This window comes from Macaca mulatta, chromosome 12, assembly GCF_049350105.2.
Source record: "Macaca mulatta isolate MMU2019108-1 chromosome 12, T2T-MMU8v2.0, whole genome shotgun sequence".
Classification (NCBI taxonomy): domain Eukaryota; kingdom Metazoa; phylum Chordata; class Mammalia; order Primates; family Cercopithecidae; genus Macaca; species Macaca mulatta.
Genome location: NC_133417.1, coordinates 134,692,091 through 134,717,390, shown reverse-complemented (window position 1 = coordinate 134,717,390; position 25,300 = coordinate 134,692,091). Strand labels below are relative to the sequence as shown.

General features: G+C 39.7%; 1 protein-coding gene across 1 annotated transcript in view; it reads left to right on the top strand.

The window, feature by feature from the left end:
• The window catches only part of DNER (delta/notch like EGF repeat containing), a 363,927-nt gene that overhangs the window by 259,620 nt on the left and 79,007 nt on the right, over window positions 1–25,300 (top strand). Inside the window, exon 8 of the mRNA XM_015111281.3 lies at window positions 12,960–13,184. Coding sequence (XP_014966767.3) covers window positions 12,960–13,184 — 225 coding nt within the window. The remainder of the gene's footprint in view (window positions 1–12,959; window positions 13,185–25,300) is intronic.

The window sequence follows — 25,300 nt, the reverse complement described above, 5'->3', positions numbered from 1 at the left end:
CACTGCAAGTTCCACATCCCAGGTTCACGCCATTCTCCTTCCTCAGCCTCCCGAGTAGCTGGGACTACAGGCGCCCGCCACCATGCCCGGCTAATTTTTTGTATTTTTAGTAGAGACAGGGTTTCACCGTGTTAGCCAGGATCGTCTTGATCTCCTGACCTGGTGATCCACTTGCCTCGGCCTCCCAAAGTGCTGGGATTACAGGCATGAGCCACTGCACCCGGCCTATAATTGTTTTTTAAAATATCCTCCATGCGATATTCGAAATACAGAGAGCCAATAGGCAAATCAGGCTTAGGACATCTATGCAAATACACAGAGTTGAAAATTTGTAATTGCTAAGTTATTTCTGGTTTTCAAAGTTGTCAAATTACAGAATTTATAATAGTTATGGGTTTAACAATTACATAATTTCTTTCTTTCTTTTTTTTCTTTTGAGATGGGATTTTACTATGTTGCCCAGGCTGGTCTCGAACTCCTGCCTCAGCCTCCTGAGTAGCTGGGATTACAGGCACACAACACCATGTGCAGCTGATCTGACCATAATTTTGTATGCTAGCATGGCATTTTCAACTTGTCAAATGCTTTTACACAGACTCTCTTGTGAGAAGCAGCAAATGGATTGGGGCTTAAGAGCACAGATTTAGAGTCAGACAAACCTGATTGAATCTTATTTTTCCCAGTTGCTAGATGAGTGTTCCTAGGTTAGTTCCCTAAAGTGAAGCCTCTAAACCTCCTTCTGTAAAAAGTAGCTGGTGGTCGACCCTACTTGAGTCAGTGGTTGTGATAAGTAAGAAATGACAGATACCAGTTGCTCATCATAATGTCCCATATATAACAAGAACTCAATAAAAATTTTCTATTACTTTTAACACAACGATTTCTCTTCTTTCTTCTTCTGTTTCTACTAGTACAACTAAAACTATTGGATGCACGCAGTTTTTCTATTATTTCCATTTTTAACAAATAAGATAACAGACATATAAGAGATGTATAGGACATATAAGAGCTACTTACTTGATCGTGCTGACATAATTTATCAATTAGAATTTGATTTAGTTACAAACAATAGACATCCCCAAATAATTAGTACTGGAGTAAATCAGTTTGAATAGAACTTAAATATTAACAATAGTGAGACTCCAATCTATCAACGTGGTATATGTCTTCATTTATTTGGGTGTTTTTAATTTCTTCAAGTAATGTTTTGTAGTTTTCAGTGTAGACATCTTGCATATCTTTTGTTAAATTTAATCCTATTTTATGTTTTTTGATAATAATATAAATGCCAGTAAAACATTTTTAAATTTCCAGTTGCTTATTACTAGTGTATAGTAACACTATTGATTTTTGTATACTGACTTCGTATGCTGATAATTTGCTCAATTTACCTATTCCCAAAATTTTTATTTTAGGTTTCTTTGGATTTTCTTTGTATAAAATTGTAGATTGATGAATAATAAATTTTATTTTCCTTTCTACACTTTATGTTTTTTATTTCTTTTACTTTTCTTTTTGCATATATAGAACCTCCAGTAAAATATTGAATGTAAGTGCTGCGGGTAGACATCCTTGCTTTGTTCTCTTAGGGAGAAAATATTTATTATTTCATCACTAAGTGTGATATTAGCCATAGTTCTTTTATTTGTATATACCCTAAAAGATGCAGTAAGTGTTACCTTCTATTTTAGTTTGCTGAGTTTTTCTTTCTTCTTAAAAATAATGAATGCATATTGAATTTTGCCAAATAATTTTTCTGTATCTATTAAAATGATTGACTTATTTCATGTGCACATGAAAAGAATACATTATTTAAATATTGTATAAACTAGCTCATTTTGTCAATGTATTCTGTCAGTTACTAAGAAAGTGCTTCTTCGCTGATGGTTTCTGTTTCTCTTGCTGGCAGTTTTTCTTTCATGTATTTTGAAGCTCTCTTATTAGGCACCTACATATTTGGGATTATGAAAGCTTCCTGTTGGATTACTCACTTTTTCATGTTAAGTGTCCCTTTTTATGTCAGATAATGTTCTCAGTCTTGCCTTTTCTGATTTTAACAGAGAATACTAGTTTTCTTATGCTTTCTTTTTCGCACTATATCTTTCCCTATTCTTTTACTTTCCTTTTTTTTTTTTTTTTTGAGATAGTCTTGCTCTGTCGCCTAGACTGGAGTGCAGTGGTACGATCTTGGCTCACTGCAACCTCTTCCTCCTGGGTTCAAGCAATTCTCCTGCCTCAGCCGCCCCAGTAGCTGGAATTACAGGTGCACGCCACCACACCTGGCTGATTTTTGTAGTTTTAGTAGAGACAGGGTTTCACCATATTGGCCAGGCTGGTCTCGAACTCCTCACCTCGTCATCCGCCCGCCTTGGCCTCCTGAAGTGCTGGGATTACAGGTGTGAGCCACCACGCCTGGCCTTACTTTCCATTTTTATGTGTCTTTATACTGGAGTGTGTTTCCTTTAGAGAGCACATAGTTAGGTCTTTTTTTTTTTTTTAATAAAGTCTGACAATCTATGCCTTTTAATTGGAGTGTTAGTCTACTTATATTCAATATAACATTGATATAATTGGGTCTAAGTCTACCTCATTGCTATTTATTTTCTATTTTTCTCATATGTTCTTTGTTTTATTCTATTCCTGCCCTTTTTGGTGGTGGGGGGGGGTGGGTAAATAGAATATTTAAAAAGATATTATTTTCTCAACTGGCTTTTTAGCTATACTGCTGGGTTTTTTGGTTTGAGGTTTTTGTTGTGTCTGTTTTAGTTTTAGTGGCTGCTCTGGGAATTACAGTATATACCCTTAATTTATGAGAGTCTTCTTAGAATCTACAATTAATCACTTCATGCAAAATGTAAGAATCTAATGGTAGTAAAATTCTATTAACTTCCCTTATTATTTGTTCTCTTATTATGTATATTCCTTCTATGTATGTTACAACATCATAATTCAATGTTCTTATTGCTTTTAACCATTTTTAAAAGAAATTAAGAAAAAATGAATTATTTACTCCCCCAGAGTGCCATTTCTAGGGCTCTTAATTTCTTCCCGTAGACTTGAATTTCCACCTATTATTAATTCTATTCAGCTTAAATAACTTTCTTTAGTATTTTTGTAGTCTGGCTAGATCTGCTGGCAACAAATTTTCTTAGCTGTTCTTTATCAGAAAATATCTTAATTAACCTTGATTATTAGAAGTTATTTTCCCTGAAAATAGAATTCTGTTTGGCAAGTTTATTTTTCCACTGCCTTAAAAATGTCATTTTGTTATCTCATGCTTCCGTAGATCTTGGTGACAAGTCATCTGTCAATCTTACTATTGCTCAATGTGTGTATCATGTCTTTTTTTTTTTTTTTTTTTGGCTTCTTTTAATGTTTTCTCTTAATTTTTGGTTTTCAGCAGCTTGTCTGTGACTTTCCTGTATATTTGATTTATTCTCCCTGGGGTTCACTGAGTATATTGTGTATGGGTAGATGTTTTTCACCAAACTTAGAAAAAACTCGGTCGTCATCTGTGTGGTCTAGATAGTAGGATAGATGAAGGGGGAAAGTAGTGAAAGAGTAAAGGGTGCTTGCCAACTTCTTTCAAGGAATTTTCTATAGAAGCGACTTCAGGACATTTCCACTTGTGTCTGTTATTCAGAAGGTCATCACAGATGTACATCTAGTTGCATAAGAGGCTGGTCCTTGTAGACATGATTCTGTGTTGCCATGTGACCAGAAGCCTATGGCCGCGGGAAGGGGAAAGATAGATATTAGGACAAAAAGTAGTTTCTGCTACACGTGGCCAGGAAGGGACAGAGGTCTGACAGACCCTGGAGCACCTGCCCTCTCATTCTTGGCCTTTCTGCTTGGTGTGGTTTAGATGTTTGTCTCCCTCAAACCTCTTGTGAAAACATAATTCCCAGGGTTGGAGGTGGGGCCTGGTGGGAGGTGTTTGGATCACAGGGATCCATCATGAGTGGCTCAGTGCCATCCCCTTGGTTCTCACTCTGAGTTCAGGTGAGAGCTGGTTGTTTACAAGCGTGTGGCACCTCTTGCTTCTCTCTCTTGCTCTTGCTCTCACCGTGTGATACATCAGCTTTCCATTTTGCCTTCTGCCACGATCGTAAACTCCTTGAGGCCCTCACTAGAAGCAGATTCTGGTACCAAGCTTCCTGTACAGCCTACAGAACTGTCAGCCAATTGAACCTCTTTTCTTTATAAATTACCCAGTCTCAGGTATTCCTCTGTAGTAATGCAAAAATGGACTACTATACTGCTATACCCCAGGTGTTGGGTGCCACAGCACAGAGTACTGGTTAGGAACTTGGACCTGAGTCTGACTGCCTGGGTTCAAATCTCAAACCTGCCGTTTACTAGCTGTGTAACTTTGGGCAAGTTACTTGATCTTTCTGTGCCTATTTTCTCATCTGAAAATGGGGAAATGATAGTTCTTATCTCATAGGATTGGTGTGAGAGTTAAAGGACTTAGTATATTTAAAACCCTTGAAACAGTGCCTGGTACATACAAGTGTTTGCCATTAACAAACACAACTTCAGCAGATTGTCCTTTCGAGCCTGTACAGAGATGTTCTCAGGGACACTCCTGCCCCCCACCTCTTCCCACGACTGTCTGCCCCAGGACTCCACCTCTGTTCACCAGTGTCACTGCATGGCCCAGTAACTGTTTGTGTGTTTAGAGAGCAGTGTGTGAGCACCTCCCAATCCCAGAAATCGCCCTTTATAGACATCCAGAGTCACGACCCTGAGGGATTCATACAAATGTGAAAATGGATTATGTTCCAAGATTGACTGACAGGCCAGCTTCGTTTCTCTAGCCACAAACTCTTGAGTATACAGGCAACTTGAGATTACCCCAGAACCACCGTTTAAAGGGGAAAAATCCAATATTTATTGAGCACATGTGTCATCTTACTTGACTTCATAGTAGGCGCCAACACCATTTTGTAGGTAAGAAAGTTAGAGAAAAAATGATTAAGCCTGAGGTCACACGGGTCACATGGTAGTAAGAAGATTCAAACTTTGGTTTTCTGGCTCTGCATTCTTTGAATTATAAAACCTGTTCTTGCTTCTCTTAGGAAAGTCACTTAGAGGGTGGCTGAAGGAGATGTGAGTCATTTGCAAGAGGATGTCATATGAACACAAAGATAACAATAGCTTAGGTGATAGAAGGAAATGGAGAATTTACTAGTTAAAGCAATAGCATCTCAAAATTGACTCAGCATTTAAGTCTGGAATTCCTTTTCTAGTGGTCATTAATAATCATGTGAGCCAGGAAAATTATCTCCTAATTGCTCTACCTCACATTCATCTCTACAAAGTGTATTCAGATATACCTTGCATTCATTTTCTTTTTGCTTTGTCATTCTTTGTAACAGAATGGCATTTTATATCCCACTTTCTGTTTTTTAGACTGGATAATATGCCAAAAGTGTATTCTCTCCTCAGTATATACCGAGGTATGCTAGCAGACTCCGAAAATATAAAGTATTAGTTCCATTCTCATCCTGCATTATATTTTCCTGAATTGGTAAGAAAAAGCAAAATTTTAATAATAAGAAAACACAGGATCCTTGATTCAACAGCAGTGGGCCTTTTTGATATCCAATTCAACAAACATTTATTGATCATCTCTTTAGTGAAATTTTCCACTTTCTTTTTTTAGACTGGATAATATGCCAAAAGTGTATTCTGTCCTCAGTATTTATACTAAGGCATGCTGGCAGACTCTGAAAATATTAAGTATTAGTTCCATTCACATCCTGCATTATATTTTCTTGAATTGATAAGAAAAAGCAAAATTATATTAATAATAATAAAACACAGGATCCTTGATTCAACAGCAGTGGAACTTTTTGATATTAAATTCAACAAACATTTATTGATCATCTCTTTAGTGAAATTTTCCTGTAGTGTATGATCAATTACTCTTTCAAGTCTGTTCTGTAAAGCAAAGCAAAACAAAGGCTCCCTCTGGCCTACATTCCCACATAGATACAATCCTGTAGCTCCTATTAATTTTATCAGTCAAGAGCTTTTGCTGCATAACAAACCACCCCCCAAAGTTAGTGGTTAAAATGGCAGCCACTCATTTCGCTCATCATCCTTGTACATTGCATTAGCAATTTGGGCAAGCTCAGCTGGTCACTGGCCACACTGATAGAGGTCAAGTGGTCTAGAATGGCCTCGGCTGTGCTAGCTTCCTTTGCTCCGTGCCATCTCTCATCTTGCAGGAGGCTGGCGCGGGCTTGTTCGGCAAGGGTCAGTGCCATTTTTTCACATTCTCTCTTCCATGGTTTTCAGTGACACCTTTCTCTCCTGGTTTCTCTTCTTTAATATATATATATGTGTGTGTGTATATATATATATAGAATATCTCTATATATAGAATATCTGTATCTATATCTATATCTATATCTATAATTCCTGACCAGAACCTGTACCTTCTTTCTTTCTTGAAACTTAGCTAGTTGTCTATTTATCCATCCATCTGTCTGCCTGTATGTCCATTTATCTGTCCCTGGTCAAATGCCTACCATTTTCCAAACTTCATGCTGAGCAACAGGAATAAAAACACACATAAGTTATGTTCCCTGATCTCGAGGAAATCAGAGACCAGTTATGGAGGAGGCAGACAGGGTGTGGTAGGTGCTAGGAGAGAGGGAAATCCACAGAGAGCTGCAGAACAAGAGGAGAGGTCTCTCAATGAGACATGCTTTTGGTTTCCTCTTCTTTCTTGTGCTCCTAAGTGTTAGGGTTGTTCAGAGTTCCAGCCTTGAACTTTCTTCTCTCTCTGTTCATTTGCCCCAAGTGGTGTCATGTATACCTATGAATCCAGTTCCCACCCATGTGCATATGGCTCCCAGTCCACATTCTAGTTCCTACCTCTCTCCTGAGCACAAGTTCTGTATATTTAATGACTTTGGAACAACTGCAAAAGCATTTCAAATCACTTTGCACAAAGCTGAACTCATAACCCTCCCCTAGCAGCCTCCTCCTGTATATTTTCCACTGCATTTGATAACAACACTATCCACATTGTCCCCCAGTCTGAAAACCTGGAAATTACATTATAATTATTGCTGCTTCTTATTAACACTTACAACTGAAGAGTCACTGTGCCAAGTGCTTTGCATAGATTTTTGCAGTTAAGCTTCATAGGAAATGAAAATTGTAGGCATTAACATCTTTCTTTCACAGATACAAAAGCAGAAAGTCAGGGTGATTAAGTACTAGCCCAGAGTCCCACAGTTTAGTGGGCTGAGATGGTGTTAAATCCAATTCCCCTTGGTTCAAAGCTGTTTAACATTAACTCACACAGAGAAGCCACATGCACAGGGTCCATACATATGTTTTATTTGCTGGAGAAATGATTTATCAATACTTTAAAATAGACAAGGCTTGGCTGGGTGTGGTGGCTCACGCCTGTAATCCCAGCACTTTGGAAGGCTCAGGCGAGTGGATCACCTGAGGTCAGGAGTTCAAGACCAGCCTGGCCAACATGGTGAAACCCCATCTCTACTAAAAATACAAAAATTAGCCAGCCGTGGTGGCAAGTGCCTGTAGTCCCAGTTACTTGGGAGGCTGAGGCAAGAGAATGGCTTGAATCCAGGAGGTGGAGGTTGCAGTGAGCCGAGATCACACCACTGTACTTTTAGCCTGGGCTACAGAGCAAGACTCCATCTCCAATAAATAAATAAATAAAATAATAAAATAGACAAGGCTCAAACAGGAATTTGGATTTCAGACTTTTCCTGAACATTCAGAAGATATGGAACCTGGCCCCATGTTTCGAACTGGCTGCAGGTTATGGCGGCCATCTTTTTTGGAAGGGGCATGCTTTCTCCAGTTTGCCACAGGCCCTGCCAGTCCCTATTGTATTACACCTGATCCATTCTCCGTATCAGCATTATCCACCTGACTCCTGCTGGCATTTGCATTTTGACTCATGTTACATTGTGTCTCTGGGCTCTGTCCTCTCTTCCATTCTTCTGCCGTCCAAGTGATCCCTGATTTGACAATTTTATAAAATTATAAAATCATGCTCTAATATATTTCACATTCTTTATCTTTATTGCTACAAATTGGCCCTCACAACTTCAATTATTTGAGTAAACAACTGGTTTCATGCTTCCGGTCTCAACCTCCTCTGATCCACTCTCCACATTGCCTATAATTAGAGATATAAATAATGAAAATAGGTGATATCCAGTAGCCTCAGAATGAAATGTAAACTCCCAAGTGTAACATGTAAGACCAGTCGTGACCTGGCCTGACCAGTGCTCTCACTATTGCTCATTTTCCACACTTCTCTTGGCCTTATTGAAATATTGGCTGTCTCCAAAGCCATGGCCCTTTATGTCTCCTTGTTACCCATTTTTCTTTCTGCTTGGACTATTCTGTGTGGCTTATATTACTATTTATATCTGAGTATATTGACATAAAGCTGGAGTGGTAGCCTTTCTAAAATTCACTTTTTCCTTTATTTTGACTTGATCAGTAAGCTTCTATTCTTTCACCAAGACACAAACAGGATAGAAACATAAGTCCTGGTTTTGCTCATGCATCTTAACATCTTAATTGGTTTGTCATTCACTTCTCTTCTGTGCAGTGTAGGAGATGTGTAAGCACTTGGCCTTGGTGTCCCAGCTCTGCCGTCTACTAGCTATTTAGACTTGAAAAGGCTACTTCACATTCTCACGTCACTGTTTTCTCATTTGTAAGACAGGGCTATTATAGTTCTTACATCCTACTATAATAGTAGGGTTAAATGAAATAATTCACCTAAAAGGTTAGAACCAGGTGATGCAAATCAGCCTCCAGTGGCTGTTAGCTGTTGCTGTTTTTTTTTTTTTTTAATTTTTTGAGACAGAATCTTGTTCTGTCACCCAGCCTGTCGTGCAGTGGCGCTATCTCGGCTCGCTACATCCTCCGCCTCATGGCTTCAAGCAATTCTCCTGCCTCAGCCTCCCCAGTAGCTAGGATTACAGGCATGCGCCACCACACCTGGCTAATTTTTGTATTTTTAGTAGAGACTGGATTTCATCATGTTGGCCAGGCTGTTCTTGGACTCCTGACCTCATGATCCACCTGCCACAGTCTCCCAAAGTGCTGGGATTATAGGCATGAGCCGTCGTGCCTGGCCTGTTGCTGTTATTATTAGCATTTTTAATTCATTCATTCATCGAGCCTTGGACTGGGAACCGTACTAGGAAGTTTGATATATATATTTTTTAGAATCCACAATGACATTGTGAAGAAAATAGTTTCAGCCCTGTTTTCCAGGTACAGGCAGTGGATGATGGGAGAAAGGGGGCCTTGCCATGGCCACTCAGATTGCTGGGCTGGTGAACACAGAATCACACACAAGATCCTAATCATCGCTTCCCTGTCTCCTTATGCTCCCTGTTTGTATAAGTCTTCTCAGGCTGCTGTGACCAAGGACTATAGGCTTAAACAACAGACATCTCTTTCTAGCTTTGGAGGCTGATAAGCAGTTCATCTACTTCTAGTTCTGGAGGCTGGAAGTTCAGGATCAAGGTGCTGGCAGGGTTGATTTTTTTCTGAGGCCTCTCTCCTTGCCCTGCAGAGGGTCACCCTCTTGCTTCTTCCTCACAAGGTCTTTCCCTTTGTGCACAGGCATTCCTGGTGTCTTTTTCTGTGTCTTGATCTCTGCTTATAAAGACACCAGTCAGATTGCATTAGGGCCCAACCTAACAACCTCAGTTTAACCGACCCACCTCTTTAAAGGCACTGTCTCTGAAGAGCTACCTTCTGAGGTATTGAGAATTAGGGCTTCAAAATATGAATTTTGCTCAACCAGAGAAAGCTAATTTTAAAAAATATGAATTTTTGAGGGACACAGTTTAACCCATGACACTGATAATCCAATGCTTAATTATCAACCTCCACTGAGAACTATATTTAATAGTAACTCTTCTACTGGGTTCTAGTAGTTCTAAGTAATTTTCATTTTTATGCTCCTAACTTAGGTAGAAGCTTCTTGTTCCTGATTTTTCTTACCTTTGACCCTCCCTAGATATTCTTTCCACCAAGTTCTCACCCATCTAATCTCACAGGGTTTTCAAGGACACGGTTCCTATGATCATTTCTCTTCTCTGTGTTCTCAGCTAAAAGAGTTGACAGAGTTGACAGTTCTCAACTGTCACCTTCTGTCATCATTAGTTCATTTCCTCTGGAGGAACAAAAATAATCAAAATGTCCTTTTAAATTTGATTTCTGTGGCCAGGCACAGTTGCTCACGCCTGTAATCCCAGCACTTTGGGAGGCTGAGGTGGGCAGATCACGAGGTCAGGAGTTTGAGGCCAGCCTGACCAACATGGTAAAACCCCATCTCAACTGAAAATACAAAAAGTAGCCGGGCGTGGTGGTGCGCTCTTGTAGTCACAGCTACTCAGGAGGCTGAGGCAGGAGAATCACTTGACCAGGAAGGCAGAGGTCGCAGTGAGCCGAGATTGCGCCATTGCACTCTAGCCTGGGTGACAAAGTGAGACTCTGTCTCAAAAAAATAAAAAAAATAAAAAAATTTGATTTCCATTTCTGACCATTAACTTTTAGAATTTCCTGATTCACCTTGAGCTACTGTTTTTGGCAAACTGGTACCCAGCCTTGGGTGTGGAATTTATTATGAGCCTGAATTTCTTGTAAAGAAATCAGTGCATCCACAAGGTTAACCTAGAACCTGCAGTGCTTCCCACTGGCCACCACCCACCCCCACCACTTTTTTTTTCTCCTCGAGTCATAAGATGCAATCTTGGGTCACTATCTAACTAAATGCAAGCTGTGGATTGGCTTGGTCAATTCATTTCTCAAAATTATTCCTTCATATTGAGAAAAAAAATATTGAATGACTTTTAGTGTCACGCTTGAGCAAATTAAATGGGCCTTTTAATATTTTAAGCAAAATGATTTTATTTTCTAAAATGAAAAGATTCGAGTTATAAATCCTATTTTTGAAATCATGTTAAACAGTGATGGTAACATATAATCCTGTCATATGTTGAAAAATGGTTCAGTGTCTTATTTTCAATCAGAGTAAAATGGAACGTTTCTCATGACAGGTAGAATTATATTCTACTTGAGCCTGCCAGGGAACTTTTTGGAGAATTCAAGTGTTATTAAAACACTGATTGTATGGTGCATTTTTAGTAGGATTTCTAAGATTTAAAAGCTACCAGGAATTTTATAAAATGCTGAATAGCACTGGATTTTTTCAGAAGATAATTTTATATTTTATATTTTATATTTCTATACTGTACAGAGAAATGCCAAGTTGATTATGCCAATTTATGAGTAGTGCTTCACATAATTAAATCTGGGTGTTATTTTGGTTTGTTTACATATTAAATGTGTCCTTAACAACAACAGAAATTGTCAGTATTGCTAGGAGTTCTATAAGAAGATGAGTAAATATAAACTTCAATGTAAACAAGAGAAGTGTAATAGACTATTAGAATACAAACTATATGTGAGTAAAATTATTTAACTTTTATTTCTAAAATTTGAAAAATCTTTAATTTCCAAACTGCTCTTAAAGTATTGAAAGAAGTATAGTTTTTATGCAAAGCATTGTTAAATATATATACCTACATGTATGCACAGATGTAGAGACCCACACATATCCACATGTATAATTTTTTAACGAGAAATACTAAATCATATACACAGGAAACAAGATAAAAATCACCTACACAGTAACCATATTTAAAAGAAAGAGTTAACAGCCTTACATAACTTTATATTACATAAAATTTTATTTAAGTGTACAATTTATACATTGTAAAATTCATTCATTTGAAATGCACAGTTGAAAGCATATTAGTAAATTTACAGAGTTGTGCAGCCATCACCACAATCCAAGTTTTAAACGTTTCCATCTGCCCCAGTGGACTTCTCATGCCCATTTGCAGTGAACCGCTCTTTCTGGCCCAGCCAAGGCAACCATTTATCTACTTTCTATATCTACAGATTTGCTTTTCCTGCACATTTCTTACAAATGGAATTATATAACATGTAGTATTTCATGCCTAGCTTCTTTTACTTAGCATAATGCTTTTGACGTTCATTAATGTCATACCATGTGTCAGTACTCCCAGATTTAATTATGTGAAGCACTACACATAAATTGGCATAATCAACTTGGTATTTCTCTATGCAGTATAGAAATATAAAATATAAAATCATCTTCTGAAAAAATTCAGTGCTATTCAGCATTTTATAAAACTCCTGGTAGCTTTCAAATCTTAGAAATCCTACTAAAAATGTACCATACAATCAGTTTTTTTTAAATTGCTGAGTGGTATTTCATTGTATGGGTAGATCACTTTTGTTTCTCTGTTACAACAATCAACTTTTAAAAAAGCATATATTCAAGAAACTGTTAACAGTGGCTGCTTGTAGAGAAGGGAATGCGAGACGAAGGGACAGGGATGAAAACGAGACTTTTTCATTGTTTACTAGTTTATATGGTTTTACTTTTTAAAATTCAGGATTATGTTGTATCTATTAAAGTAAAATAAGAAATGTGTTCCCTGTTAATGTATACAAAATAAGAGGGGAGAGCCCTCTGCTGATCCAAATCCCATATTCCTTTAGGAAATTATCATTAATTGATTTTTGGTATCGTTCTAGAGTATACACACATGTACATATACACATGTGTGCACATAAATATATTCATGTACACATATGTATGTACTCCTAAACAGTCATTTACTGTATATTTCAATAAATATGGAATTGTGGGGCTTAATATTTTTAAGCCTACATTACTAAAGGTGAGAAAAACAACCTATCTATCTTGTTGGGTTGTGGCATATCTGGGAGCTGTGAATGAATGAATTGGTTATGAATATACAGTAGAGCAGACTCAGTTGATTAGTTATTATGTGCAAAAGTGTTTTAATTGTTTTAAGCTCCCGTGTGTTTTCTAACAGGATACTTTGGATCTGCTTGTGAAGAAAAGGTGGACCCGTGCGCCTCGTCTCCTTGCCAGAACAATGGTACCTGCTATGTGGACGGGGTACACTTTACCTGCAGCTGCAGCTCGGGCTTCACAGGGCCGACCTGTGCCCAGCTTATTGACTTCTGTGCCCTCAGCCCCTGCGCTCATGGCACGTGCCGCAGCGTGGGCACCAGCTACAAATGCCTCTGTGATCCAGGTGGGTACTGCCCCTAGACAGCAAATCTTCCTTTTCTCAATCTCAAACCAATCTCAAAAGACCATTACTTTTTCTTTTGCATCTTGGTATACTTGTAAATAAAAGTGGTATACTTACTGGTATACTTGTAAATAAGTATACTTAATGGTATACTTGTAAATAAAAGTGAATACCACTCATTTATGACACACTTTCTTTTTTAGATTTACTCTTGGCAGGGTTAAAAAAAATACCCTTTCCCCTTTTCATAATCAATTCACATTCATTGAGGAAAAAACAAGTAAAATAAAGAAGATTGAAAACAGGCTTAATCTCATCACAGGCTAAGCATTTTTAACAATTTACTGTAAGTCTTTGCAAAGCTTTTACTGTATTATGTATCTTGTACTATTGTGTGCTTAACAGAATATGTTCTTTCATTTTAATGGGCATGAAAAGCACAGCGCAATACATTCAGAATTGTGTCATCTATTAAAATTGTTACTCGACGCACATTATGTTACACCACTGGCTCCCTGTGTAAGAATTTAAAAACTTCACCATTTAATTTCCAAATGCCTTCTGCATTTGCATTACAGATTTTTAATTATGGAGGTTTTGATACCTAGAAGTGAGTGATTTCTAGTCAAAAATTTGTGTGTGCACAACCCACGAGTGTTCAGAAAGGAATGCACGGGGCAGCCCTTTCCTCTTGTTCCTATTCTGTGCATGTCTCCATCCTTACACGAGCTGGCTCTTTAGAAAGCTTCCCAGCACAATGAGTCCCCACATATCTCCCTGGCCAGTCAGTATGGCTGGCCAGTATCTGTTTTGCTTGACCCTGGCTTTGCTGGTGCAATGGCCTCTGACTGGAATGCCTGCTCCCCATTACCCCACCTCGCTGTACAAACTTCTACTTCTGGAGCTGACTCAGTTTCCCTTCCTCTGAGATCCAACAGTCACCTACAATATCACCTTTGTGGTCTTGGAAACAGGACATTAATTATCCTTGTATGTGTCTCTCTCCTCCTTAGGGCTGGGAGGAAGTATGTTTTATTAATAGCTTTTGTATCAGCAGCAATCACACTAAGCCACTATTTAGTGAGCACTGATCTTTCTAGATTCTGAGCAGGGTGCTTCACATCTCTGGTCTTTTTAGTGTCACATTTACACCAAGGTTTGAAAGGCCTCTAGAGGTTCAGTCACATACCTGCGGCCACACACCCAGGACGGGGGCTGAGCCCAGATTCCAATGCAGGTGTCCCTGGTTTCGCTGCTCCAGTGCCTGGCCCAGAACTTCCAAAGGGCACGTCTCATACTCACGAATAACTTAAAAAGTTACTACTGAGAAATGCAACTTGGCACTTGAATGGTGTTGAAAAGCCTTTTTTCACATAGACTCTTAATTCCCTCATTTTCTAAGCAATTGATATTTTGCCAAGTGCCTCTTTCCTCTCTGCTCTGAAATTCAGAGGGAATAGGGCTGCTTAATCTGCTTTGTAACAGTGTTAGTAGTTAGGATTCTCCTGAGAAACAGGAGACAGAGAGAGAGAAGAGAGAGAGATTTATTTTAAGTAACTGGCTCATGCAATTGTGTGGACTCGCAAGTCCAAAATCTGTAGGGAAGCTGGCAGGCTGGAAACTCGGGCGAGGTTTCTGTGTTGTGTTTTGAGCTGAATTATTTCTTCTTTGGGAAACCTCAGTCTTTGTCCTTAAGGCCCTCAACTGATGGGATGCAGCCCACCCACATTCTGGAGAGTCATTGCTTCATTCAAAGTCTGCTGATTTAAATGTTAATCTCATCTAAAACATACCTTCATAGCATCATCTAGATTAGTGTTTGAGCAAGTATCTAAGAACCGTGGCCTAGCCAAGTTGACACCCAAAATGAATTATCGCTGTAACATTTTTGGATCTCATAAACTTTGAAGTGAAGCAGTTTCTCCTCTACATTTGACATGAGGATATTTTTCTTGGTTGACCCCCATGCTGTCCTTCAGAGCAAGGGTGGAGATAGGAATAGCTGCCCCTCGGAAGGTCCAGTTTTCTTCCATGTGGATTCGGGCTCCCGTGCTGTGAGCTGGGCATACTGTGAGAGGAGGCAGTGTGGCGCTGGCCCTTACCTATTGGGAATGTGGATCACTGAGACAACTTGTGTTTGCAAACTAAACAAGCTGCAATTGTGCTGGAAGAACAGAGGCTTACTCACGCACTGACTCACAAACACGCTGTTCCCAGCTCTGCTCTGGATGTCGTAACACATGTGAGAATTCCCCTCAGCAGCATTCTGAACAAAAACTTCCTTAACACTTTATTACCTGTCCCCTGAGAGTTCTGTTCTCTCCGTGGAGCCCCACAAAGAAGAATCAAATATTGTAAGACCAGAAAACAACTTTATATTCTCCTCCCTTTCTCCTCTGACATCTCTTCTTAATTGTATCAAACTTTTTCTTTTTAAAAATTGTTTTTGAGGTGGAGTTTCGCTCTTGTTGCCCAGGCTTCAACTTCCGCCTCCCAGGTTCAAGTGATTCTCCTACCTTAGCCTCCCATGTAGCTGAGATTACAGGCTCCCACCACCACACCCTGCTAATTTTTGTATGTTTTCACCATGTTGTCCAGGCTGGTCTTGAACTCCTGACCTCAGGTGATCTGCCTGCCTCAGCCTCCGAAAGTGCTGGGATTACAGGCCTGAGTCACTGTGCCTGGCCCAAACTTTTTCTTATAGTTGGTTGATTTCTAAAACTTAAAATTGAAGGGAGTTAGAGATAAATAGTGTTTTTCAATAATACCAACTAGAGTTTTTCAACATGTATGAGGCAACCAAATAGAAAATATACTGCCTGGTGTTTCTCTTTCCACACTGGGGCAGGTGGCCAAGAGTGGCAGAAAGAACCTCTCTAACATCCTCACTTACTGACCAAAACCACAGGAGATTTACAGGCATCTCTGGGACTCAGTTTTCCTCTCTATTAGAAAAGAGAGGAAAGTTACATGTAAGAGTATGAAATGAGAGGCAGGCAGCCCATTTCCTGGCACGGCCTGGTGAAAGCTCTTCTTTCTTTCCCTCCATGGAGATTCCAGCAGCATTCTCGAGCTATGCAGGGGTGAAATCGCTCCTGTTTAAGTTCCACTTTCCTTCCGTCTGTTCTCTGCTAAAACATTCATGCCCACTTGGAGCGTTTGACTTGGTAATTGCCTGTGGTCCAGCAGTAGCCCCTGAATAACCTTGAAAAGCCTGAAGACGTGGGCATTCTGTTCGTGGAATGAACATGATTCCTTCATTTGTTCAGCAGTCTCAAGGTGGAGCCTCGGAGTCCTGACAGGGCCCTCTCATTGAACCTGGGGGCTGAAACTGCCTTCAGGGGGGATGTTTCTTCAGATTGTTAAGTGACTGTGTAAAATAAAAAAGGCATCTTAACACCTGGCAAGAACTTACATTTTAAGAGGTGAACGTGACAAGTCTGCGAATGTGAAATTTCTCGTCTTCATCTTTTGGAGCATGTAATGGCTTCATCGCCAGTTTGCATAATGGAAGAATCTCGTGAGAGTAGGTGAAACTGGGCATCCAGCTCTGGAGCAGCAAGGCTGATCATCTTTACAGAGAGCAAACGGGTCTCATTTCGTAGAATGGCAGCAGACTGAAATCATGTCAGGTTGATAATTAATTCCCATCTGACAAAATGCCATTTTGATTACTGCAAATCAGATTTGCTGGGTGCTTTATTCTCAAACTTCGTTTGTAGCTTATCAGGCTAGGGATTTCTGATGGGATTTTAAGATTAAATAATAAAATGTCAGCACTGAGTAATTACTGAAATGTTATCTCCCAGTGACAGTGTTAAGCGATAGGCAACCCATTCTCTTAAAAATTGCAAATTGAAATCTGCTGAAGAAAGTGAGAACTTGGAGCTGCTACAAGCAGGATGAGGTGGATCTCGCTTGGGTGGGAGTGCTATTTCCCCTGCAGGTGGGAGCCACGGTATTGCTTGTGTTCTCAATACAATGGTGGCCTCTGCAGATAGTAGCTATACATGACCAGTATTGAAAGGACTCCCTGATAGGAAGGAAGATAGTTTGCACTTGAGTTATTCCTCTAAACTTGTGGAATTGAATTAACCCTGCCTTTATAGAATGTGCCTCACATATTCCTATTTAAGGAATTTAAGGGACAAGGTATTGGGGATTTTTACATGGAAATATGTTTATGATTTTTTTTAACAAGTAAGATCTAAGATGCTCATCATTTCAACTGCAGTTGAAATCCCAGACTAGACATGGCACAGTTGCCAACCAAGTTCCTCTGCCCATTCTTCTTCACCAAAGGGCTGGTTACTCAATTAGATCATCCAAATATGTAATAGGCTGTAAACCAAAGGAAATGTAGACTTTTTCCAAGTGAATTTTTTTGAAAGAAAATTATATTTGTAAGGATTTTATATATATATATACATATATATATATATATATATATTTTTTTTTTTGTATTTTCTACATATGCCTTACATGTGAGCTGCATTTCTGGTCTGTATGTCCCAAAAGACACAGTTGACACTGCTTCCTTCTGTTAAACTGAGACGTGAAAATATCAATAGTCTGACAATATTTGCTGGAAATAGGATCAAGGATGAGACTTAATGGTCAGGATTTTAATAGTAATTGAACAGCAATAAAGAAATAAATATACCTACAAAGATTTGAAGACATTTAGCTCACTAAGGCCCATGTGCCTTTACATTTTTGGATAAGTACAGTGGACAACTTTCATCTTTTATTAACCAGAAAACTTTATCTAGTTTACCAGGATGAAGACTTTTTTTTTTTCTTTTGTTTTGACAGAGTGTTGCTCTGTTGCCCAGGCTGGAGTGCAGTGGCATGATCTCAGCTCACTGCAACCTCCGCCTCCCAGGTCCACACCATTCTCCTGCCTCAGCCTCCCAAGTAGCTGGGACTACAGGCGCCCGCCACCATACCTGGCTAATTTTTTTGTATTTTTAGTAAAGATGAGGTTTCACTGTGTTAGCCAGGATGGTCTCGATCTTCTGACCTCTTGGTCCGCCTGCCTTGGCCTCCCAAAGTGCTAGGATTACAGGCGTGAACCACTGCGCCCAGCCGATGAAGACATTCTTATATTTAATATGCTCTAGGGAGTTTCGGATCTGTGTATCACACTATTCTTGAGAGTTGTAGATTGTATAGAATATATTACCTTTATTCCCCGGATCCTAATCCTGTCCTTCCTTTTCTGTATTCCAAAATATGATGCCCACCCTCACCACTGGGACCTCAAATGGAATCCTGATCACCCAGCTACATCTGTAGCAAGGGGGAGTTTGCTTTGCTCTTCATAATCTGTGCTCTGCTCTAGAGAATGTTTCAGTCTGTGTACTGACATCATGATGATGCTGAGAACTGAGAAAAAGAAGAGCAGCCGTTGATGTCAGGAGCTTGCTTGGCATTTATAGGTAGACCTTGAGGTTGTTAGGAGCTGGTCTGATGCTTACAGCTGGGCCGTAATGTCTGCTGTTGGACTTAAGGACATCAACAATCCCACATAATACGGATATTAGATATGACCATTCAGAGGCTATGACAGAGTCAGGCAAAACAAGACTACTTTATAATTTTGTCCAATACAAAAACAAGGTCACCCTGCAACCCGCAAAATACCAAGTATCCACTTTCTCTCAGTTCTTAGTGTCACGTATGTAGAGTGACAGCTTCCTCTTTACCAAATACAGCTTTGGCCTTGCTCTAGCCTTCCCCTTCTTTAGATAAGAATTGCTCCTGCTTTCTGACAGCATCCAGCATTCACTCCAGAGTGAAACCTCCCCAAATAACCTAACCAGAGTTCAAATCCTATAGTAAATCCCATCTAACACCTTCTAATTGAGGCACTCCGCGATTCCTATGGTGTGCAGTCTCTGTAACTGCAATGGGTAATAAACTCAACTTGTTCAACTACAGGTGTGTCCTTTGTAGTCTTTGGTTGAAGGGCATTGACAGAACTTAATTAATTAAAATGCTTGAAGTATTGAGGATGGCAATTGATTGAATTTTTATATGAACAATTGTTCATATAAAATTCTGAACAACAGTTCGGAATTTCTAGTGAGTTGGACACTGAAATATCGTTTGGATTTACATGTGGGAGAAGGGCACTATAGAAGTCCTGGGTGGTGGGGAGGAGTTCAAAGAAGAGTGGATCCAGCTTGCTGCAGGATAAGATGCATTAGAGGCTGTAATAGGTAGTAAGGCTGAAAATGCTCATGGGGACACATGTGGGGAGAATGTAGATGCTAAGCAGTTTGGATTATGAAGACTTGCAGACATTTTGCATTATTGGGTATATACGAACTGATATGTATTTTAGACAGATTATTATCAGTCTTCGGCATATATTACGGTCAAGAAAAGATGAAAAAATAGAGATCTTCTATCAAGTACTAATAGAAGTGAAGGCTTGAACTTGTGCAGTGGGAATGAAAGGATGGGTTAAACGTTTATGTGAGGATCGGGGTTCAGTTGTCAATTGAATGCAGGGAACAAGGGTGCAAATGGAGTCAAAGGACCCCTCTGGGTAATTCAGAGAAAATGGGAAATGTGCATAAGGACCCTCTTTAGGGCTTGGCTACAGCAGGCCGAGCAAGATGGATGTGTCAGTAAATAGTTCTTACTTGGGACTGCAATGTGGGAACAAGGCTGAAACCAGGGGGAAAAAAATATATAGAGTTCCCATTGTATGGATGCTAGAGAAAGTCATGGAAGCCATCAAGATAGGAGAGGGTGAGAGTGTAAAAAGAAAGGGGGAAAAATTGGAAGAGACTTGCAGAGTTCTTGTTTTGAGGCTGGAAGTAGTAGTGGCCACAGGAGAGGGCAGAGGACCCAGCAGTGAGTTGGGAGGTCGGGAGGTTGCAGGGTGAGGGCAGGACCCTGGGAGTCAGGAGAGGGAGGAGGATGAGAGGGCACTGCCCAGGGTGTGAGGAGCAGAGTCAGGCTCTGCTAGATGTCCAGACGCTAAGGCACCTTTCCTAAGCGTGCTTCCAAACTACAGCCACAGCCATTCTCCATCTTCATCTTCTCTGATTATAAGTTGTGGGGGCATTGAGGTAGAATTCGTGATATTTGCCTTCTTTAGGCTTCTGACCTGAGAAATTAATACAAGGGGAGGAAGGACACTGCTGTTAAACCAAGGGCACTTGCTGGTGGAGCATGAAATTTTTATGAGGTTTCTGATATTACAAATCTATTCACAAGGCTGCTTTTTCACCTCACTTAAAATGGCTAATCCATATGTATGAAAGCATTAATGAACTGGTCTTTAATTGTAAGGGATTTCTGCTCCCACCACTCCCTGACTTGCCCTCACAATTCAAATCATTCAGAACTCATTCTTGGCTGTACTAATGTTGAAAAGGTGTGAGATTTGCCTACTAAGAACAGGAGTTAGCAGAGTCTGTGAGGACAGCAGAAATCATTTTACGTCATCTTGCCTGGAATGAAAGTTGCAAATGGCAGCTGGTAACAACATAACGTCACTAACCTATGCATTTCTGAGGACAGCTCTTTTTGCAGCCCTGCCAGCACAATATCAGAACATTCTCATCAAGCTTATGGCCCTGGAGGGTCAGATGGGGACTTCCCTAATGCTATTTTGTAACAAAGCCATTGACTCTTATTTTGTTTTGTGGTTGAAAATTATTATGATCCAATCACTGTTTTCTTTCACTGTTGAGAATGTCTGCAAATCTGGATTTTAGAACTGAAATCCTGCATGCCTTGCCTTTCTTCCTTGGCTGGATGGAAAGGGGCCTGAGTTTAGCACTGAGAAGAGCTGAATTTAAGTCCCTGCTTTGCCTCCGAACACCTGTGCCATTGGCCTCTATCAGCATAACTTTTCTCTCCTTTAAAATGCAGACAAACATAACTGGCTCGTGAAGCTCAAATGAAATGATACAGATGGTCCTCCACCTTGAAATCTATAAAATGGTGGAGTATTAGCACAGACATTGGATATTCCATTACTTGGGAAAGACCATTGAGGACAATTTTACATTTGTGTTCTGATTCTTTTTATATGAGGTTCGAGGTTAGAGTTGGAATGGAGGTGAGATGAAATGGCCATAGTGGGCATTCTTGAATAATGGGTGCACATTCAACTTCTTGCAGGGTTAAGCGATTGCTTGCCTTGATGGTGGCTTTCTGTGACTCCAGTGATAACTATTTAAGTGCCAGGTGTTGGGCAAAGCTCTTTGACTGAGTTGGCTTTTCGAATCCCCCTGGTCCTTATGAAGTGGGATCATGGCTGTTGTCATTTCTCTGCCTGTGACGATACAGTCAGTTAAGGATGAAGCTACAACTTGAACCCAAGCAATCGGGACCTGCTGGAGCCTCCATTAGCTCAGAGTGAAGAGCAAATGGGGTCAAAAGTAGCCTTGACTCACCAAGGGTAAATAACTGACTGAAAAATTTGTCTCCTTTTAAAAATTTATATAAACTTATGAAGTGTAAGTATAATTTTGTTATATATATATATATATATACACACACACATACATACATATATATATATGTAAATGATGTAAATGGCCTAGTGGTGAAATCGGGGCTTTTAGGGTAGCCATTGCTCAAATAATGTACATCATACCCATTAAGTATTCTAACCAGATTTTTCCACTGGTAGCTCTGTTAATAGCCACTTCAAATTAACATATTAAATTGGGATTTGTCAGCCACATTGATTCAGCTCTGTTGACCCAGAGAGTGACTTCATCCCATCTGGCTTTGACTAGAGTAGCATCCATCTATGAAAACTTACTGCATTTATAATAGACTGTGTGCCAAACACCTGACACTTATTTTCTCTTACCTGCCCCCAGTTGTAGTATTCCTATTCTTTTATTTAGGGATAAGGTAATGGAGGCATTGAGAGTTTAAACAACAGGAGGCAGAGGTGATATTTTAACTCTGATCCTCAGAAGCCTACCTGTGACACCCCAAGTTAGGTGCGAACCTGGGCTCTCACTTATGTTTGAACCAATCACAAGAACAAGGTTCCAGACTCCTGTGTCTCAGCACCACTCCTGAGATGGATCTCTAAGTGGATGCCTCAAAGCTTGGCATGGAAGGTGGCCTTCATTTTGGTCCAGTGGATGATACTTGACCAATAGATGCTTCTTACTTCCCCGCACAGAGAAGCACAACTCTGACTTCCAAGGGAATTGAACCGCATGTAGGTAGGGAGCCCCCTTCTTCTGTCTTTACTTCATTCTGTGGAACCAGCAATCCACTGCTTTGAAATTGATGCTGAGAACTACCTGTGACTGAAGCTTATGATTTTGTTTGACTTGATGCCTGCCAGATGCACCTAATTAAAGAAACTTCCTTTCCTGTGACTCAAATGAGAAATGCAGACATAACCACATGACAGCTCTGCACCCTTCTGCCTAGGTAGTTTCTCTTGATTAGTGCTTTTCACTTCTGGAGTCCCCAGTGCCTACTAGCAATTTTTCTTACCACCTGATTCCCTGAAAACCTCCTGTATGGATGATTATATGTCATGGATTCCTTTGATGTTGTTTCTTTTCACCTGGCTCTGGTGATATTATAGTCCCTGAAATGTTCTTTCCTTTTCATATTTGACTTTTATTGTTTTTAGTTCTTTACTTTGAGATAGCTTTGATGTCCTGTTCCTTCAGTTGCGTGCCTTCCCACAAGACTGGCTTAGTGGAAATGATTTGCCATCAATGTCAATCATGGAGGACTGGAAACTCTATAACAATGTGCCATTATAGGTGATGTTTGAGATACATTGTGACTTATGGTCGTCTACTTCCCAAGTCCCAATTAGACCACCAATAAGGAGATGTGCTGCATGTCCTACTTTTTTCTGGACTTGTAGCCTTCAATGTGCATTTAAATTCTTTGTTGGTCTGGATTTATACAACAACCTGGGGACAATGCCCTGTATTTCTTCCATTGGTTTTCTATCAGGCCCATTAATTTTCAGTTTGAAAGCACACTGTGAAAGTTGCTGCATTCACTGAATGCTTTTACAGAACAGAGTCAGTTTTAATGAAGATTCAGAGCTCTTAGGTTTGCCTGAAGCAGACTGATACATAACCTTTCCTTTAAATCCCAGAACATTGTCAACTCAAAGCGGGTATTGATTTTGCAAAACAGCTTGTCCTTTTCCATCTCACTCACGTGCTTCTTTATGCAGTGCCTCAATGCTTTCTTTAAAATCCCATTTGAATAGCAGCCCCTGCCTTTTTATGTTTTGTTTGTTTGGTAGATTTTTCTCCATCCCTTTATTTTGGCCTATGGGTATCACTGTGTGTGAGATGGGTCTCTCAAAGATAGCATACCATCGGGTTTTGCTTCTTTATCCAGCCTGCTACTCTGTGCCTTTTAATTGGGGTATGTAGTCCATTTACATTCAAGGTTAGTATTGATATGTGCAGATGTGATCCTGTCACCATGTTTTTAGTTGGTTATTGTGCAGATGTGCTTGTGTGACTGCTTTATAGTATCACTGGTTTATGTACTTACGTGTGTTCTTGTAGTGGCTGGTAATGGTCTTTCCTTTCCATATTTAGCACTTCCTTCAGGACCTCTTGTAAAGCAGGTCTGGTGGTGACAAATTCTCTTAACATTTGCTCGTTCAAAAAGTGTCTTATTTCTCCTTTGCTGAAGAAGCATAGTTTGGCTGGACATGAAATTCTCGCTTAAAATTTTATTTCTTATGAATGTTGAATATAGGTCCCTAATCTCTTCTGGCTTGTAGGGTTTCTGTTGACAGGTCTGCTGTTAGCCTGATGGAGTTCACTTTGTAGGTGACCTGCCCCTTCTCTCTAGCTGCCTTTAACATTTTTTTTTTTTCATTTTTGACATCAGAGAATCTGATGACTATGTGTCTTGGGCATGGCCTTCTTGTGTAGTATTTCATAGGTATTCTCTGCATTTTCTGAATTTGGAGGACACATACATACACATATGTTCATCACAGCACTATTCAAATTAGCAAAGATACAGAATCAACCTAAATGCCCATCAATGGTAGACTGGATTTTTAAAAAAGTGGTACATATACACAATATAATACTGTGCAGTCATGAAAAAGCAGGGGATCATGTCTTTTGCAGTAACGAGCCAGAGGCCATTATCCTAAACAAACATACAGAAACAGAAAACTAAATATTTCATGTTCTCACTTATAAGTGGGAGCTAAACTTCGAGTACATATGGACACAAAGAAGGGAACAATAGATGCTGGATCCTTCTTGAGTGGGGAGGAGGATGAGGATCGAAAAACTACTTATTGGGTCCTATACTTATTACCTGGGTGAGAAAATAATCTGTACACCAAACTCCTGAGACATGTAATTTACTTATATGAAAAACCTGCATATGTATCCCTGAACCTAAAATAAAAGTTAAAAAAAGATCACAATCAAATGTTGTTAACTTGTTATACATATGTATATCTTTTACCAAACAATTTATGTTGTGAATAAACATATTCCCCAAATCATTAAAAAATTATAATCCCACTTGGTTTTATAGGAATTGCCTAAAGGGGTCCTCAGTTGGTTGGACTGAAGTCTTAGTGATATGTTGATAATTAAGAAGATCATGCTTCAGTTTTACTCTACCAGATGGTTTCTAATGCCTCAGATCAGAGTGAATGTCCTAGGTTCAATTCATTAGTAGGTGTTGCTTTTAGATTGGATAAGCCCAACTAAAGTAGGTCTAAACTAAGGAATATGTAGTACCTAGTGGTACTATTTTGAGAAGACTCCTCTTTATTACTCCGTAAAAATACTTTTTTTTTTTTTTTTTAACCGGGTCTCTGATACCTAAAAGTTTATCTTTGTGGTTTTACTTATTTAAGTTAGACATTGTACCTGGCAATCAACCTTTGTGTTAGTTAGTCATTGCTGTGTAACAAAACACTCCAAGACTTAATGGCTTAAAAAAAACACTTATTGTTTGTGATTCTGTGGGTTGATAATTTTGGCAGGGCTTAGCTGGGATTTCTCTTCTCTACTCCATGTGCCCACTCATGCTTTTGTGGTCAGGTGGCAAGCCAGCTGGGGACTGCCGGGTCCTGGATGACCCCTCTTTTATGGCTGGCAGTT